The 19,936-nt window shown below is 41.1% G+C and overlaps 1 protein-coding gene across 6 annotated transcripts in view; it reads right to left on the reverse strand.

Moving 5' to 3' along the window:
• Nucleotides 1-19,936, reverse strand: part of LOC119012713 (estrogen-related receptor gamma-like) — an 86,763-nt gene that overhangs the window by 44,540 nt on the left and 22,287 nt on the right. The window contains exon 4 of one of the 6 annotated variants that reach the window (XM_037086763.1): nucleotides 18,114-18,299. The exons of the other annotated variants lie outside the window; for them this stretch is intronic. Within the exon in view, the coding sequence (XP_036942658.1) occupies nucleotides 18,114-18,115 (2 nt within the window). The 5' untranslated portion in view covers nucleotides 18,116-18,299. The remainder of the gene's footprint in view (nucleotides 1-18,113; nucleotides 18,300-19,936) is intronic. 6 annotated transcript variants of the gene reach the window in all.

Genomic DNA, 19,936 nt, shown 5'->3' on the forward strand with positions numbered 1-19,936 from the left:
AATGACTGACTTCTGTATAAGAAAGCTTGTCAAAATGTCTCAAAGAAGGAAACAGCTTAATTCAATCAGCGCTACTACTTTCAAGACCACAAGGGAGCCGGTTAATGGTGTTAGAAACTTGAAAAGTAAAAAAATAAGCTTGAGGAAGTTCTCGCTACCTGCGAAAGAAGTCTGTTCCTTGAGGCTTTCCCTCTACTGTATGATAGTAAAAGCTCCACTCTTCTGGGCCTTGTTGCTTCTCTGTGAGCTCAAATGCTGGATTTTAGTTTTGTGCTCCTCCCATGAGGGGCAAAGCTTTGCAGAAGTTAGAGGAGGGTTATATGAAGTTCAGTGGAAATGTTTTTTTTTTCCAGCACTCAGCCAACTTTTTAATAAAAGACAAGAATATGGATCGAGATGTTCCGCCGAAGCATGTTTTGGAAGTGAGCGGATGGGGAGTTGGAGAATATACAGGTTTAGTTAAATGTGAAGAAAAAGGAAACCCCTCTTCTAAATAGGCATCCTGTGGGCATTCGCTTGCAGAATTATGAGAAAGAGACAAATGTTATGCCAGAATCCTCGAGAAAACATGACTCTCCGTGTCTACGGTGGTGAAAAAAACAGCAGGTCTACTGTATAAGGCGAGCCACCTCGTTTGTTTTATGCGCCCTTCCCCCTTCTCCGACATTCACCCCCATTAATTCCATGATTGTGTCTTCCTCTCATTTTCTCCCTCGTTATGCATTTAATGTTTCCAATTTGCCGTCATCACAGGAAAACGCCACAAGAAGCTATAAATTCTTTTCTAATTCCAAATAATTAGGATTACACGGACCAGTGGTTTTCAATCAGCGAGATCATCTCAATGATAGATGGTAGGATAACTGGTCATTGCCGAGACATAAATATTGTGTCGTTCAATTAATCTGGTCTAATGAGGTGTCAAAGCTGCCACTCATCCATCAAATACAATTAGGAATAAACACATATGCATGGAGATGGGTAATTAATAATTAGCAAAGCAAAGAAAACAGTATTGGTTTCAGCAGCCACATTCACAGAGCAATTTACCACAGCTGTTTCTCCATTCGATTTTTCAAGTGACTGAGACAATGCCACATCGGAGGAATTTCAATCAATTTCTTACCCGTTTTTCGTGTCTGATATTTGCTACGCTCGCTAATTCTGCCAGGACGTGTTTCATTTAATAAAACCTGAAAGAGGAAGCGGAATCACATTAAATGAGTTTAACCTTAAACAACAAAAAAACAACCCTTAATCTAGGTGCCTTTCATCCAAATTAACCTGGAAACAAAGGCACACTTTTTTGTAAGAGTGTTCCTAAAGCATGATGGATCGAGTTCTTTTCTGGACCAGAAAAAAAGAGGAAAACATTTATTCTAGATCTTGGGAATTGGGGACTGTCATCAACAGTTTGTCTTCATCTCCCTCTAAAGCCCACAAGGCTCATTGTCCTAAAAAAAGACGTTTCATACGGAGCGCTCATTGTCTCCCATTTTCAGAAGGTAGTCGAGCATCCTGACAGGAGTGCAGCAGCCGGGAATGAGATCTCCGCTATGAAAAAAATAATTAATTCGACTGACATCCAAACATAATGTTCCAGCTGTCAAAAGCTTCCATCAGGATCCGTCACACAAGAATAGAAATATTTGCGAGCTGCTCGTTTCATGTCAGCCAAAGGTTCCCGCTCATTAAAGCCCTCTGTGGCACCAGAGTTGACACCTGTCCAACAGGAGCAGTGGGGTGGTTTTGCCTTTGGCACGGCACAATTACAATGCTTCACTTCAGCACTTTGCTGATTCTTGGAAATTGCACTGAGATACAACTGACGTAACAGAAAACACATTTTGCAGGAAAAGTTAGTTAACGAATCTGCAAGTCACAAAAAATGTTGATATTGAACAAATCAGTAAAACGTGTTTTTTCCAGCAGAATGTCAGATTGTAGTAACTATGATGTAAATAAATTGCTTAGAAACTGAGAACAGTATAAAGGCTGACTAGTAACAGACAACATCATATTAAAGCTAAACAGTGAAGTAAAACATGTTTCTGAAATCTGCAGCGTAGGAACAGAATCTTGATTTATAATTTATCAGCTCTGACGCATTTTGACAGGCTGATCAAAGTTTAGTGAGACGCCCCTCAAGTGTGAGGAGAGGCTCTTCTGCTCGACCTGACTGTACTCTTTGGATCTGTGGATATAGGCGTGCAAATAATAATCTGCAGTTGATACAACAGCCAAGATATCTATCAGATAACGCTCTTTGCGACTTTGATTACGCAGGGCAGACATAATACTACAGAATGAGCATGTTAGCTGATTACAATTTTCAGACTTCAAAAGGTTTCAATCAAAACAGGCTGAACGGATGTCTTCATCTTAGAAAGCCAGATTAACATCCTACAGCACCCTGAACAATGTATGTGTCTGTGACTCTGTCACTTACTGGTGCATTACTAAATCAATATTATAATACAAAATAAAGTTTATTAATGTAAAGTGTGGCCCTGCGTGGTCAGGCTGATGATGGCGGATAGATGTGATGCAAAAGAAGTCGTGGCGTTGTCCTCCTGACGTAAGAGTCTAAAACATAGGCCAGAGACACCGAGACACCCCGATGGTTCAGTTCAGCAGCAGCAGCAAAGAGGCAATTACCCAGAGGCATCGGGGCGAAAGACAGGAGGAAAATCAATACATAATTTCAGCATTTCAGAGGGTGTTTCCTTCAACTGAGTCAACGTCTCAATTCACCAGTGTGAGTTAGTTTTTTATATTTTTAGCTAATCTCTTTTTGCATTTCACATTTTACGATGAAAATGTTAATAATGATTTATCTATAATTCTTGTACCTGCTGCTGGATATATGAGACAGTTTCGAATGGAACGAATTCAAATGCATGAATCTACTGAATGTGAGGTCTAGCATTAATAAGAATTGACAGGGCGCCGCCATGAATTTTTAGTCTGAGAGAGCTGATTCTAAATTCACAAAAAAAAAAAAGGTTGCAAAGACACCTCGGTGCATCCTGTCAGTGGCATATTTGGGGAAGAATTCACTTTACCTGACCCCGGGTGAAGTGTCTGAGAAGAATTTCATCTAGTCCTAACAGCAGAGGGCTGTGCGGTGCAAGTTCATGCAAAGTTTACAGCCGCCACACAGTCCCCATTTTGTACCCTGTCACACTCAGTTATGGCGGCGGGCAGATGGGCAACCCCTGCCTGACCAGCACCGAGATGCCACGGTGAAGTGACAGCAGCCAGACAGAAAAAAAATTAAACAAATCAATAGTGGCGTCTCTTTACGGAGAAGACCCGACCGCAGCACAACATGATAATGACCACAAATCCACTCAAGCGTTGAGGCTACCCCCAGAGAGGCGCTTCTTTAAATGAATGTGGGTTAGTATGATTGACTAATCGCCTACTAAATTAGAAAAGACAATATCATACGGCTCCGTGCTGCTTCCAAGAGCCGTGTCTGCTCTGACTCATAGGCGCACCTATGGCCCATGAAGATTGTTAAACATAATGGTCCACCTTCTTCCATAACCTGGCAATTATACCGCCTGCAAAAAACTTCAGGCATTATCTCCTTACAAAATAGTAAAAGACCCATTTTTTAGGATTAGATATGGCTAACTTTTATGTTGCGGATTTGAATATGAAAAGGAGACTGGTGGGGAGTGCGGGGAGCCCATGGGACCCAAACACAGACTTCCTCTAAAATGTTAATCGTTTGGCTAATTGAAGGTATGTTCTTTGTCGGCTCTGCGTTTTGGAGGGTCCCTTCTATGGACCGAGCGAGCACAAGGTAGCGGGGCTTTCAGATGTGAGTGTATTTGACTGCTGCTGCACCGGGGCGCCAGTGGATTTAGGTGCTTTTAAGATAAGTTACAGGGACACGCACGCACACCCGCGGACGTGAGCGGAGACACGCGCAGAAACCTGCATGTATACACACCCACCCACCCATGCACACACGCACACACACACCAACACATGTACATGCCAACCATTTGCATTTCAAAAGAGCATAATTGCCCAGGGCGGTGGCAGGGGGAGTGTGGCCTCAGGATTCCCTGAGAGCGCCTGTGAAGTTAACGAATCACGAGTCTAGACTCAGCCGAAGCTCCTCTTTCATACGAGCATATTCACACCAACATCCTCCTGAGTAATAGGCAGGTAGAGTAGTCATACACCTTTACACAGACAACCCATTTACTCCTTGTTGCAGTTCTGGCAAAAAAAACCCTGAAATGATCCTTTTTTTGTAAAGAGGTTTCCCTTCCCCCTTGTTCAAGGATATCTTTTAATGGTTTAAGTGTTGAGCTCAGTTATTACCCCTTTTTCAGTCAGGCCACCAGCACTGTGACTACATGCACAAGTAAAATTGGAGATAAATCCGGCTGACGTGTTTACGTGCACTACAATAACCTGCTGTGATGCCCACATCAACATGCATTTAGTTATACATTTGATTTCTCCTTCCTCTTAAAACTAATCTAAAAGGCTGGCTTTGACTTATTAGATAAAACATGACAAGTTATGATAAGTAGTCTAATACTCAGGTACAGAAACCAAATTCCTTAGACTTATTTAGTTAATTTACAGTTTTGTTCGGACTTGCGACCACGAGTAATGGACTTTCCCTTCGTCCCTCCACTCGGCCGTCACAGCGATATTTTCCTGGAGCCCTGTCTTTGTCAAGGACATTGTAAAAAAAAATCTGTATGGAAACACTGTTAACTGTACGGCCAAGAAATGTGTTTACTCCATCAAAACTTTATCTGTGTTAATCAGGTTTCTCTTAATCCTCATGTGCCGTGACGCTACTGTTACCAGTGGGAGGTTATAAAACACAAACAGGGAAGTCCAAGTTGAAAATTGCCTTTTTACAGAAGAATTTACAGCTCTGGAAAGTCGGCACTGCACATATAGTTAGTTCATTTGTCCTGACACGAAAATGCCAATTTCCACATGATGTTGCACCTAAAAACAACTGTCTAGAGAGCACAGGCACATGGGTTTTCCAACAGTAAATATTCTTGCTTAGTTAATAACCAATTGCACATGTAGCCTTAAACATTAAAAATGCAGTTTATTTTATGTATCTATGTGAAAAAAAGATGATGTCAGATGATGTGACATTTATCTAATGGACGTCTAAAGGAAGACTTTATTAAGACTTTAAGAGTCCACCAACTGACTCAGGCCTACTGATAACGACAGGAAAGTTAACATTAATGTTGTGGATGTTAAATTAGCTTAACTTTATCATAAACGTGCTGGCCTGCATGTTTTCTTGCTATGTCTGAGCTGTATTGTTGCAGCTTCTTGTCTGATTCTCAGTCGATTGAAAATGAATTTAAATCTGTTTCTCACAAGACCTACTAACATCAGATGACGATGACTGACAGAGGCCGAATGTTACTGAATATAAGATGATCAAGCAGCTAAACAAACCTCTGAACAAGAGATATTGGATGACGGAGTATTCTAAAAAAAAGTTTTAGTCTATTTTTCAACAAAAAAAATAATTTCATCATAATGTTAGTCCACGAAATTAACACAGTATGAAGCAGCACGTTTAGAAACACGTCACTGCAAAACTACAGTGATATACAGGTACATAAATGCATTTAAACACACTGCAGTTAAATACGACCAGAAACAAACAGGATGCGCCGCTTGGACTCGACATATAGAAGATGTTTCTCACACACCCGATGGCCTCGCTCATCTTTTTTCACCAGACTCATGGCGGTGCAGTAGCCGGTCAGAGGAAGCCAAAGTGATGCCGAGTCTGTTACTGCGATGTACTACAGTCAACTGAGAGGTAAGCTGCCTCCTTGCTAGAAAGACTGATGGTCCGGCAGAAGTGTTATTTGTCTTGTATTGCTGGGTGAGCCCTCACGTCCACTCAGGAAGAGATGAAAGAGGGACGGACGGTCTGTCTGGGAGAAGTGCTAGCAGTGTGGTGGAGGACAATCTGTCACCAGCAGTCATCACTTAACTGAGCCCAGAGCTGCACCACTCACTCAATGAGAAACTCACCAGACTTAAATGGGAGCGCTGGGCAGAGCCAGAAAAGAGACATGATTAAAAATATGCGTGAAATGAAATGAAATGCAAATCCTTCACTCTTCTTACTTTAAGCTGAGAAAAATAAATCTATGACAACAGACACAATTTGACACACAAAAAAAGAACTACTAGTGTCCAAAATGGATCAGCAACAACAAGGAAGCTGAAGATGTTAAACTACATCTGACTCTTATTCTCACAAACAGTCATATCCTATGTTAACACCTTAAAACAACACACAAACACACTTTAGCATCTAATAGGAGCTGGCTGCATGTGGAGGTGAAGGACGTGCAGAGGGGCTGCCCTGTCTCGTGACACAATAAATGACTGTGATCCAGGTTCCAGCAAAAACAAGGACTGCTTTTCAATTCCACCTCTTTTACCCGGATGAATGATGAACCCTGGGTAAGAGGTGCAGTGTTGTGGTATTAATATACATCAGGGGCCAGAGCGGCACACTAAATCAGGAGCCACAGTGCATTTGTTATTCTAATGACAAGCAATAGCCATGTTCGGGGGGCTGTGTGGTGTAAAAGACTAAAAGTAAAAAACAAGGAAAAGTCTCGAGGAGAAATGACTCGCAGACCTGTTTAGTTATTACAGTGTCGGTGTTTAAAGGGACAGCTCACCCCAAAATCAATAATGGATATTTGCCCCCTTACCTGTAAAGCTATTTGTCCATCTAGATTGACTTATGGTGTGATTCGCATGTTTTTGGAGATGTCTACCTTTTTGTGTATATAACGGAACTAGTGGTGCTCAGAGTCCAACAAAAATACACTGTCAGCCTATTTTCTTGCCGGACTACATTTGCCAACAGTATCACCACGCAGAGGGAAACATGCACCGACTAAATTCAAGAGGTTTGTGCTCTTGACAATGCTTGTTGTAAAGGTTAACTAACGACCTCCTCGGCTTAGCTGTAACATTATGTAGCATAGTTAGCTAGCCTCTTGTCGTTGAGTAGACTCGTTCTTTCTCCTGTGATGTGATCGGTTGGTAAGGCTGTCATGTTTTATTCAAGACTCTGACATACGTTTGGAAAAGTTCAAATTTGAACTGCAATAATAACCTGTTCGAAACTTGCAGTCTATAAGCATATTAGGGTGTTTACTGTAGTTTGCCTTGTAATACAGCAGAGGGCGCTGCAAAACTTCGGCAATAGGTCAAGTTGACCTATTGCATGACCAGAAAGCTACCATAAATGTTATGTTGTTTTGTGATGAAAATGGAGGAAAGAAGCCTGCAGAATTTAAGTTGAACAAATTACGTCTCATTTCAAAATTGTGGAAAAAGATATTACTGTTGAGTTTTTTCAAATGTGTTTTTGGGCTTTTTGAACAAGTGCAATCTAGTTTCATTATATTCCAGAGGAGGCAGACATCATAGCTAAGAGAAAAATTGTATAATTTTAGATTTTTTGGGGTGAACTGTCCCTTACGCTGGCCATTTTGTGGTTTGAACAGAAACACAGTCAGCTAAAAGGATGACAGGTAAGGGCTCATATGGCTATGCTGGAGTACAACGTCACATTAATCTACACAAATAATACACACAAGCAATCTCTTTGAGTGCTAAAATTAAAAGTATCACCCAGAGAAAGCCACATTTCAATCAAGGCGAGCCGCTTTTTAAAATCACATTAGAGGCTCTTTACTTCAAATCACTTTTATTCATCTCCGAGGTGTTTTAAGCACCAGCTGCTCATCTGACCCGATAGATCATAAATCAGCTTTCAGGAGAAGATCGAGTGAAAAGGAGAAGAGAAGACGGACGATTCTGGTGAACTCTCTGGATTGAATAATCAATACTGACAAAAATAAATGGCCTGACTATTTATCAAAGTCTGCGGTCAGTGCCATAGCAGAACTCCTGTAATGTATATTTCATACACTTTTATATCCATTGATTACCTGCCCTGTAGTTTGTAAATTACGTGTATATTGATCTGCTCATCATACAGTTGTGGCTTTTACTGTCGGCCATTTGTGCCACTGATAAAGAGATCAGGATTGAACTGTAATATAAATCCTGCGCCATTTTCTGCCAATATCACAAGGTATTATCAGGTAAAATAGATCGTTAAATGCTGTTTATAAAGTCACATTGTCAATGCTTTTGTAGATTATGATCAAATTCTCATTATTATTATGAATATATGATTAGATAAGGAAGAAAATCTGATTTTAACAATGCTGACAGATTGCAAAAAAATGTTTCTTACTTATAATAAAAACTGATAGGAAGTAAAGATTGTTGCAGAGTATTTGAGTATTGGTTGAAACCACACTCTTAGAGACAATGAAAGGGCCGTTTCCGTAGCATCACAAGGTGATTTCTGCACAGTCAAGTCAAAAACTATTGATTAAAGTTGATAAATCAAATATGGACAAATACCAGCAGCAGTCAGCGCTGCCATTTATTATCATTATCTGAGCTTGTGCATATTCCATGGGGAGATTAAGGGCAAAAGATGAACAGGAGTGTCCCGGTGAATCCGAACAGATTAAACTCCTACAGCTCTGCGAGGGAGAGAGTTGGGGTGGGAGGGAAAGAGGGGAGGTTTGGATCGATGGCGCCAGATCAATGATCAATAGGCCGCGCTAACCAATACACTTCCTGCTGACGCTCAGAGCTCTGGTTACACAGATGAAAATGGGTGGGCAGGGCCGGAGTGTGATGATGATTTATGTTAGCGGGGCAGATGTTTCATTTTGGAGAGAGACTGTCTGATAGACATGGCTGAATGTCATCGCCTGGACACTGAGTGAGTATTTCAACAATCACACCGATGGACCGGTCTGATAATACTGCCTGGTCGCCTCATCTACAAGTAACGCAACTTTAGACTCTCAAATTGCAGAACATATGTCAAAGTCTGTTCAATTTTTTGTGCTGGTGACACACAAATGTCAAAACAGATGTGTCCAAATACCAGGTAGTAAAAAACGAAAAACGAAACACACAAACACAAGGGAGGCTGGTGTTCATGTGCGTGTGACACTAAAACTCAGCGTTGGCTTGTTTTAACTTACGTCCACGAATTAACAGATGGAAAGTCAACTTGTCCTTTACCTAACCAAGTGGTTCTGTTGCCTAATCGTAACTAAAAGGTAATCTTATTTTTGTTACCATGACGACAAAGGTCACCCGATTATGGATCTGCTCTTCGCAGAGCTTAGTGTGTAGGGTTGGAGTAACATCTGTAAGCAGATTATTAACAACTGTTACAATATAAAGACAAATCATGACCTCTTGACAAACTCCTCATTAATCTAAGGAGAAATTTCTTCCGCTTTGGAGATTGTTTCTTTAAAAAGCAGTCAACAGTTCAGAATGAGGGGGAAAAACAACAGTGCTGTTGTCTAAGTGAAAATGTGGTAAACATTAAACTGGATGCCCGAATGAAACTGTCATCAGAAATCCAGCAGTATTTATTACTTTGGTGTCAAATTGGGCGCCAGGCAGGTTGAATATCTGACAAAGGAAAAAGAAGTACTTAATAGCTTAATTTGGTCTATGGCACGAGTAATGGCAAGTCATTTTTTAATATTCAAACCAAAGTGTGCTGTTACAGGCCAAAATCTCTCCTCCACAGACACTACACAGTGCAGTATCTGAAGGGGGAAGATAACAAAAAAAAAGATCAAAATCAATATCAAAGTGGCAAACAAGAACAAGGCAATAGATCATTTCCCTGCAGTAACATGGTGGATATTTTATCATTATAGATTACAAACATATCAGTGTTTCCCCGAGGTTTGGGGAACACTTTGGTGCATCTATTTGGGGGAGGATTTGGGTTTCCTCCACTAGAAGGATGTTTTAAACCCCTGCAAATCTTCTGCAGCATCTTCATTATAGTTCATGTCATAGAATTTGAATGATTTCTTTTGGTTGTTTCACGATCCTTTAAACCCAAACCAAAGGCACTATGACCCGTCCTTTACTTTTCCCACATCAGAGCAACCAACACACAATCCTGTGCACATATACGGAGGTGAACACGTATCACATGTGCGCACACACTCAGACACGCAAACGAGGGCCTGGTGTCGACCTGTCACTCACCCATGCCTCTCACAGCCAAGGTCTAGTGACAACTGTTAAATCAGAGCATGCCTTCATTCCTGCCATGGCTAATGCTGTTAACTGTAGAGCAGCATCTCCGCTAACACACCCTGGGTAACTCTAATTACCTCCGAAAGAGTACGCTACACCTCCTTTCGCGCACATGGTGCCCAACTCCACATTGTGATGGGGAGAATAGGATGACTGGTGAGAAACCACTGAACGGTTCCTGTTTCTTGCCAATTGATAGTACAAAGCTGAAATCATCATCTCTGTAATGCGGATGCAGCTCAATAAAGACGTGACTCCACTCATCCACCTCCAGATCCCACCTTAAGTTACCCCCGTGCAACTGTGTCCACCCGGCTCTTAGCCGTGGTAAATTGGGTTAACGCTCACTAAGTGTCCCATCGTTAGCGTTGTTAATTGACTACTGCGTGTGATAATTAACAGGGAGCGGACTGCCTACCTCGCTAATCTTATTTAGGTCATTTGCATTTAAAATGGTTTTGGGTCTCTCTGGCAAGTTGAAAAAAAAAAAAAGAAAAAAAGCATGCTCTTGGAAATCATGCTTGATGGGCGAGTGGGGCTGAACAGCCACTTGACATAAAAGCCTGTGAAATTGAGGTTGATGCATGTTCTGTGAAACGTCAGAGAAGATGGTTTTAATATAAAAGCGACGCATCACTGTAGCATATAGAGATTTGGAAGTTCTGGAAACTGGACCTGTGTCTACCAAAGGCATGTTGTCCCACAAAAGTTCTCCGCATCCCGTTTCTCTCGCTAACTGCCGAGCTCCTAATGTATGAAGGTTGATTTTGTTGTCGTGCTGTGATACCTCCAGATGAATGTTTCCTTTGTTGAGGCACCTTCTGTCCTATTTTGGCAATGACATGAGCGCTCGGTAGCTACAGGGGAGACACACGACTGAGCACTCCTCCTGATTCACACAAGCATTAACACAGCACATTAGCTCGGCCGAGTAGTGGGAATGAAAGATGGGCTAACACCGCTGCCCCAGGCAAAGTGAAGACGTACACTAAAGCCAGCTGCCATCTATTATGGATAGCCAGCGCCGACCCCCACTGTCGGTGTTACGGGGGTGACAGTGCTGTCCTTGCCGAGGCGTTGACCTTCCTTGGTGGGGAGAGGGCGCTGGGCAGATTAAAAGTGGACTGGCTCACCGTGCAGTCCAGGCGTGCCCCTGATGTTCTGCCCAGATGGTAACCACACACACTCTTGAGCACACACAAGTAAATACACACACACACACACACACACACACACACACACACACACACACACACACACACACACTGATGTTCTGCTGCATCCTGGGATGGCAGATGTGGGGTATGAACACAGCCACTCCTCAGGGTGCTCAGCCTTCAGAGTCCATACATTTTTTTTTCGTCCACGCAGAGCAACACGTGCACGTGCACACACACACACACACACACATACCGACCCACCACATGCAGTCCTCAGAGGTCTAACCAACCCTCACCTCCTCCACTCTCCTTCTGAGTGTTTCTCCATCACTTAATTCTGGCTGTATGTATGTGAATCATCCATCACTCACTCAATCAGTCCATTGAATTTCATTTAGTGCGGTGTTACGCAGGGCATGTGATTGATTCACTGGTACCTTTTCACTGAAGCTTGAATGACACACAATGCTGGTTTGTAGACGCTCGCACACACACACACACACACACACACACACACACACACACACACACACACACACACACACACACACACACACACACACACACACACACATATATCGCTTGCTTATACCCTGCTGCACTGGGTCTCCATTGCCAGGGGGAGAGTTGGGTGCCCACACTGCCAAAGAAGACCCCTTTGAGATTTACTCAAGGTCGCCATGTCCAGCTGGCTGTGCCAACATCTGTTCAGAATGGCCTCAAGACTGGCATGAGAGAGGCCTGTCTACGCTGCTTGACCTTGGACCAACGGCCACATTTGGAAAAAAATAACTGTAACCACATTTATGGCTAGCTGACATTGTATAAAGTGGTGATACATCAGCTGATATTCGCTAATTGCAGATATGTCTAAAAAGGAATATCAGCAAAAAAATGCCAAACAAGTAATTCAAAGGTGAACTATGTTAGTGTTTGTACAACACAACATTCAAACTTGGCCCCATGCAACACCAAATTACAAATATAAATGCACAAATTGAAAAAATACTATTCTCTCTAAGTCTCGGATAACCTGCAGTGGTCTTCAGTGTGGCTTGTTTGTTAGACAGCTCAAATTCAGCACATCCGACTGGTTTAATTTTCAAAATATTTTTGCATTAGTTGATAGGGGAACAGGTGTGTACGCATACTGTAAGCTACTATTGTAGGAACAGTACTTTTGTTGCAATAGAAAGCCCCATCGTCTCCTTTGGTTTGCCAGCAGGGAAAAAGGCCAAGCCCAGACTCACTCTAGTTTTGGAATGAGCTTTGTGCAGGTTACAGTCTGACACCTGGTTTCAACAAATTCAGTTATTAGCTAGAGGGATACACTCTGCCCAAAGGCTGCAGCCCATATCACAACAAATTAGGGAAATACGAAATATAGACAGGGGACAGTGTTTTGATTAATAAATACCCCACCACACACTTCTAGTAGGTTTTAAGTGATTATAGAGAATTGCATTTGTCAATGTCTATCTTTTTAAGTAGAATTCCCCAGAGAGCACCAAAGAGCACTGACAAGATTATTTTTCCCCAGTAAAATGTTTTGCTCTGTTTGTATCTTTGTACAGTGACAAAAAAAATGGATGGGATGCATAACAACAATCTCTCATTAGTATCAGCTGATATGTGGTTTTTCGATTATTACAATTCACAGAGTTTGATGGTGATTCACAGCTTTGAAGAAATGGATTTATTATAAGCCATAATGAAAAAATCTAATACCATAATGGCTCAACATTTAACAATATATTCCATTACCAAAATCCTTTTATTCAAGGTCTTTTTGTCAAGTGTCAAAAACTACAGTTTTAAACTGAATCCCTGGATGGACCCAAATGTCATTATTACATCTACGTACGTCTGAGTTTCATCTCGTCCCGCTTCATGATGACAAGTTCCTGAAAGGCAGACAACCTTTATTCATCACGACATCAGTAACTGTGGTGTTAGTGGACAGAAAAATGATTGACCGCAACCAACACTTTCCTTGTTTTAATTCTTCATCGGGGTTGTTCTCTGCCAGCAAGGCTATCGATTTTTCTATCAAATACGAAAACAGGCATTGTGGAGAGGCCGCAGAGGTCAGTGTGAATTAGAGCAGAGGTGTGTGTGTGCAGCTGTGTGTGTGTGAGGGCGTCCCCTCCTCCTCCCCTACATCCTCATTGTCACTCCCCAAAGGCCTCTCTGTTAAATTGGCTGACAGATAATAAGATCATACAGGAGAGTACAGACACACAGGCCTTTGTCCCACAATCCAACAGTCGAACTTTAGCTGAAGCTCCCGGTCTGCATCACAAACAACGCACAGCGGCAGCAGTCAGGAAGTGAGTTCAGCTCAACACTGACAGGAATATGTTGGTAAATTTAATATCTCTTGAATAAGACTTCACTGAGATAAAACTATTTTCTTTTGAACTGCTTTTGAACTAGTGAACAACAATTACAATATACTGTATATATATATTTTTTCATGTTTCAGCTGCTTCACTTCATTTTTCACGAGACACCATTCAATCTTATGCATATTTATGAGATCATAACGTCACAATGTCATAACAAGCCATTGATTGATGTGACTGTATGGCATATAACACACATTGTACATATACAATATCAGTGAGGACAAAATGAAGACATGATCTCTTGTTTGTCAGTGATAAAAAGGCTTGTCATGGGATGTTTTGCCGTTTTTTAATTTGCTGAAAGCCTTTAAATGTGTAAAACAATCTTTTCATCTCTGCTAATTCACAGATTTGTCATTTCCAGTGTGTCACCAGTCAAACTCTAGTAGCTCATCTGTTTAGCTTTTATTCACTGGTTCTGCTTGCTCTCATTATCTCGAAATCTCATTTTTGCTAAAATCCCAAATGGGCCAATTCTGTTCAACCGCTATCTTCTTTACATTTATCTATAGTATTCATATTGAGATGTGCAGCTCTCCTCTCTCCCACAACACCCCTCAATACATCCCCATAGCGTGTCCTCAGGCCTTCTGCCCCAAGGGCTCATGGGATACGAATACTCCCTGGGGCTGCTGTTTTCACAGCCTGTGAGAGAAGCACTCGAGAGAGAGAAGAGCAGAGCAGAGAGGCGGCAGCAGCAGCAGCATTTCTCTGTTTGCTTGATGTCACTATAATGGAAATATGCATAAGTGAGAAAGGCATAGTGGGCCTTTGGGGCCCAAGAAGTACAAATATTTTAATAACAAACACTTTCAGTGTTTGCCTCCTGTAACGGCACCTGGGTATTATTTCACATTGAATGCAGTCAGTCGGTGCCGAATTCTGTATGCATAAAGATATAGATGTTTTCTTCTTTTACTGGAAGTGATTTTTGTGCTGTGGAAAGTTTTCCCGGTGATATGTCCTTTGGAGAACTGTCATTAATCAAAAGTCAAAGTCACCTCAGATCTCACATTAGAATAGACCAGTTTAGCTACGGCTGAAATTGCAGCTGACCCCTCTTGCCCTGAGCACTTATTCAAAATCAGCAACACGGCCATAGGGGGCTAAAACAACTAAATTGAGTGAGGTTGCAAGAAGCTGGTAAGAGTACTGAGGGAAAATACCCAATAAAGCAATGCCAACTGGCAGTCTCGAGGGTTCTCTTGAGCTTTCTAATGTCCTGATGGGTGACTTATAGCTTTATATAGGCTATAAACGTAAATGACAAAGGGGTTATACTGTAGTGAATAAGGAAAAATGACATAAAATTTCTGTGTCACGCCAAAATAGTAACCCATGTCCAGTGCAAATGTGCCCGAGGTCAGAAATTGAACAGAAAAGTAGATGAAAATGAGGTGAAATTTGCTCCTGGAATTATATATATTATACTATATCCATCAAAAATAATCCTTATTAATAATCCTTCCTTATTTTTAAAAACATGGGGTCTAGAACACACACATTGTTGGTTTTCTAAATAGCAAATAATACAAAAAAACAGATAAATATAGTACATAAACAGGAGAAACAGCTTTAGTATCAGGGAGTATGTGTTGTTGGAATCTTCCTGAATTTGTTAGAATATCTATCGTTCTCTCAACAGCTGATAAGAACTCAGTTACAGACAATTAAAGGCCTCAACATAAGTAGACCTTTGTGTCTGAGTTCAGTGTGTTTGAGTCGATAAAAAGAAAAGAAAATACAGGAGATGCTTTCAGCCTGAACAAGTTAGACTCCCCTCTCGGATTTTCATAATGAGCTGTCAGTCATTTCTCAGTGCCCAACAACTTTCATCTGCCCTGATTCCTCCCAACCTCCCCCATTTATCACTCCTTTCTCTCTTCTGCGACACACTCCTCCGACGCCCCGTGTCGTTTATCACGTCCGGTGGAATAGAGTTTCTCCAGCTGTCAATTTAGGAAATGGAGTGACGAGCGAGACCCCGGGGACCCCTGCACTAATCTCGGACTGCAATGTTATGGACAAAAGTGATGTACATCTCCAGGAGCCGGCTACGCTCGGAGCACATGTGTACATCAATTACCTGTCCTCACCCAAAATTCACCCTGTCAGTAAACAAACAACTAATCATGAGCTGCAGCAGGGCAAAAGTCAACTCGATGTATTTATCTCTTGTGCTCTTGCGGCAATGAGATCACACCTTTACACAACTCTTACATGTATCCTAAAATTATACCCAAAGGCTGGAAAAAAAAAAATCTACTCATCTCCACTTTACACAGCTGCTCTTTCACCTCAGTGCCGTTCGATAAACTACAACCTGCCCCGGGGTTTTAACGGTCAGTTGACTGTCAGAGCCTTCGGTGAAAAATGCCAGTGTTAGGCAGTTATGCGTCCCACGGGGAACAGATATCATAGTCGGTTACATGACAGGTGTGGAGGATGAGCAGTGAGTGAGACCTCTGCTGATCGTTCTGCTGACCGGTTAAGGCGGCAGCATACGGGACGCGACGCATCCCACATCCACCTCATGGTCCCCTGATAACAGAGGTCATGTGTGCACACGTCACATGCAGCATAGAAATGTCGGTTGAAATTATTATTTTACGAACATACGCGTTCAAACTTCATATCAAACTTTTTTGCAGGTGTTGCGTTTTCCTCGTAAAATGACGCTTTTTTGCGAGAAAATAAGCGTCCTTTTTTAATGTTAAAAATGTCGATGAGGATAACTAAGAGCTACCCGCCACTTTTCACACTGTTGTCCTGGTTTGTGAGCTCAAAGTTTCACACATTTTAGCAGCATTTGAAATACAATTTGGTTCTCTGAGAATGTGATTCAGTTTCAAATGGCTCCTTTAATGCAAACAATATTTATTTGGACAATGTTAAATCTTATAAACTAAATAGTCCTCAATTTTGACTTGTTTTTTTAGTGTCTTAATTAGCCTAAATTATAGAGTAAATGTCTGCAAATGTGCATCATGGTTTATATCACATAAGTTGATCTGCTTTCCAGTCAATGTACCTGTGATACTAATTCTATATAGTACTATAAAATAGTAAAATATAACTATCATGTTTATTGCAGATTAGTTTTTTAACTGATTGTTATTAAGTGTGAGAAAATAGAATAAGTGTAGTTTCCCAAAGCTCACAATGTTTGAAATTTCAAAAGCATAATTTGTTTAAACTGTTCTAGAAAATATCTTACATCAAGTGATGTTAACTAACAAATGAGAACAAATGCTTTGCTCTCCATCAGCACCTGCAGTGTAAACGGTCTGCAGTTGATTCTGAAAATGTTTCTAAAACATGTGCAGGAAAACTGTTATTGTTCATAAGATAATAGATGTGATCAGCATATCCTGAAAACTGTATACATAATATAACATAGCCACACAATAATCATGTTGTCTGACCACACATGATCAGGTCATTAAAATGGCCTAAAATTGTTGAAGAAAAAATGTATTTTTGTTTCTGATCTTTGTTGCCACTTTTCAACACAATGTGACGCCCCTGTTCAGCTAACTGTCATAAAGGAGGAGAGAAACCAGAAAAAATTCACATATAACAAGCCGGTATAAAAAAAAAAGTTTGACTCTTTTTCTTAAAGAATTACTCAAAATAATTAATACATTAGCAAAACAGCAGGAGCTGATAATTGATGAGTCTTCGAAGCTCTTTTATAATAACTGGCTCCACCACATTGTGAGGTTGTGTCAAGCAGCACTCTTGTATAGCAGTTATTCCATTGGCCGGCCACTTGTAATCACCCTTGTGGTTTAAAAAGGTCGAGGGGTCAGGGGTTATGGGAGATAAGGACCCTAGGGGCCGTCATAAAACACTTGCGACACTTCAGCCCTCGTTTGTCATGCCAGAGCTCGATATCACTCATTCATCTTGGTTAGGAAAGTCTTTTCCTTTAATAGACACCTTACGTCATAATCCTGCACTGTGGCCACAGTCTGCTCACCCTGAGACCAGTTTTTTAGATTTGATTTTTTTTTTCACAGCTATGTTTAGAGCATGATGTATTTTTGCACTGCGCGAGAAAAGAAAAAAGAATCCCTGACTTGTCATTGTTTCTAGACCGATGTGTGTGTTCATACGTCTGTGTGTCAAGACCGTGTAAATCTACAGTAGCTTTGTTTAAACTGTTTTTTTTTCTGACAGTTTGAGGTTTTCAATGTCAAAACACACTTCCTCAGATCGGGTGGTGAGAGTGACTGCTCGCCCTCATCCACATCTGCATTGTATTTTCCTGAATTTGCCGGCGCAGAGAGGAACAATCAAACGGCCGACAAAACAAATGAGATTCCCTTACATTAGGCAACCGTGTAATCACATTTCCCATGTTGTCTCTTTCCCTATATGCTGTGTCCTGTCGAAAGTGGAGCCAGAACGTAGGAGCTGCATCAGGAGGGTCACAGTGCAGCCTGGCGCGGGCCTCCCTCAGTTAGCTCTGCATACAGAGACGTTGGCTCCTGCTGAGACGTCTCATTTAGTGCGTCTGCAAACAACATTACAGGTGGAAACGCTTTAGGAGATGTCTCGCAAGCATTAATCCCATTTGTGTCCTAACCCATTTCGAATGTGCATGCTGCTGCACTCATGAAATGAGAGAGACGCTGCGGCGATCAAATGGATGCAACATAAACATCTCCAAGGACTTCAGTGGACACACAAAGGAAATGTCATCGCTAAGAGGATGTACATTCAGCGGAAAGAAAAGGAAACTGGCGGCTTTAAAATGTTGAGCAGTGAGAGGTTGATTTAATTAACTATGTGTGTGGAAATCAAATGCTGAATAAAATTCAGAAGGTTCTTGTGCCTAAGAAGGCAGAATAATGTCTACTAAATTAAAAAGTGTGTAATATATTGTCCAAGGAAGAATGAGCAATGGCATATTTTCAAAGTTGAAACCAAATCCTGTTAAAAAAATCTTTATATTTGACTAAAAGCAGCAGGTGGTGACAATAATTGGATCATGTTTCTTAAAATACATCAAATAAAATGCTGCCTCTCTCTAAATTACTCTTTCCAGATCCATGCAATTCATTTTAAAATGTAGGCTGTTACTCTACTTAAATTCACCACAGCTTGTTAAATTTTGTGATTTTTTTGTCAGGAAAATTTACAAATAATTTGACTTTGTGATGTAATGTATCGACATGATCATGAGAAAATATGCACGTCGATCAGCAGGTGATAGTTTTAGGAAAACAGTTTCTGACAAAGAACACTGTGTTGCTTCACTGTTGTTTACCGGACATCATGTTGAGACTCTGACTCGACAAGGAGCCGCTACACTCTATACATTAGGGATAAGTGAAAAAAATTAAGTGGAGGATTTGTTTATCAAATCATTTTGACTCAAACAAAGGTTGACCGCACCTCCATGAGCTGATAGATCCAGGCGTGAAACCTTTAAGAGATGTATGGAAACAAAAATGTAACCTTAACTAAACTAAACAGACATGCAGGCAATGGATAGAGCATGTATAGCAGGAAGTTAAATACATTTAAATGCTGCCTGTAGTTAAATACTACCCTCTAGTGGGCGTTACAAGCTGGATGTCTAGTCATGACACGACCAGAGGAAACACAGGCTGCATTTTATTACCTAAAACAAAGGACGGCTTCAAAGATTTTCTTGCTTTTCCCTAATTTCTTGAACTCAAATACGATTCACAGAAATCATGATACGATGAGGTTTTATAAGTCAATCTGTGATCTGTAGATCTGATTCACATTCAGCAAAGCACACAGGCAAGGGATGCCGAAAAATGTTCAAATGATTACACAAATAGTTGAAGCGAGTTAGGAGAAATAAATGCAAGAAAAAACCCACTGATGGAAGGAACAGTCACATATCAAATATATGCCGTGCTGGAAATGATGATTAACTTCTCTTTACGCTCATGTGATACTGATTAGACGATCTTGTTCTGATTAAAAAAGGAACAAACTAAAACTTAGCATAGCTAGGATGTCGTGCAGGAGGAGAGCGATCACAGAGAATCATTCATCCGTTCGACTGTGTTGATAATTGAATAAATGTTTGATTTGCAAAACATTTCCAAACATTCCCAAGTTCCTGCCTGTCAAACGTGATGATTTGCTGTCTTTCTGTGTGATACAAGAAAC

This window comes from Acanthopagrus latus, chromosome 22 (assembly GCF_904848185.1).
Source record: "Acanthopagrus latus isolate v.2019 chromosome 22, fAcaLat1.1, whole genome shotgun sequence".
NCBI lineage: Eukaryota > Metazoa > Chordata > Actinopteri > Spariformes > Sparidae > Acanthopagrus > Acanthopagrus latus.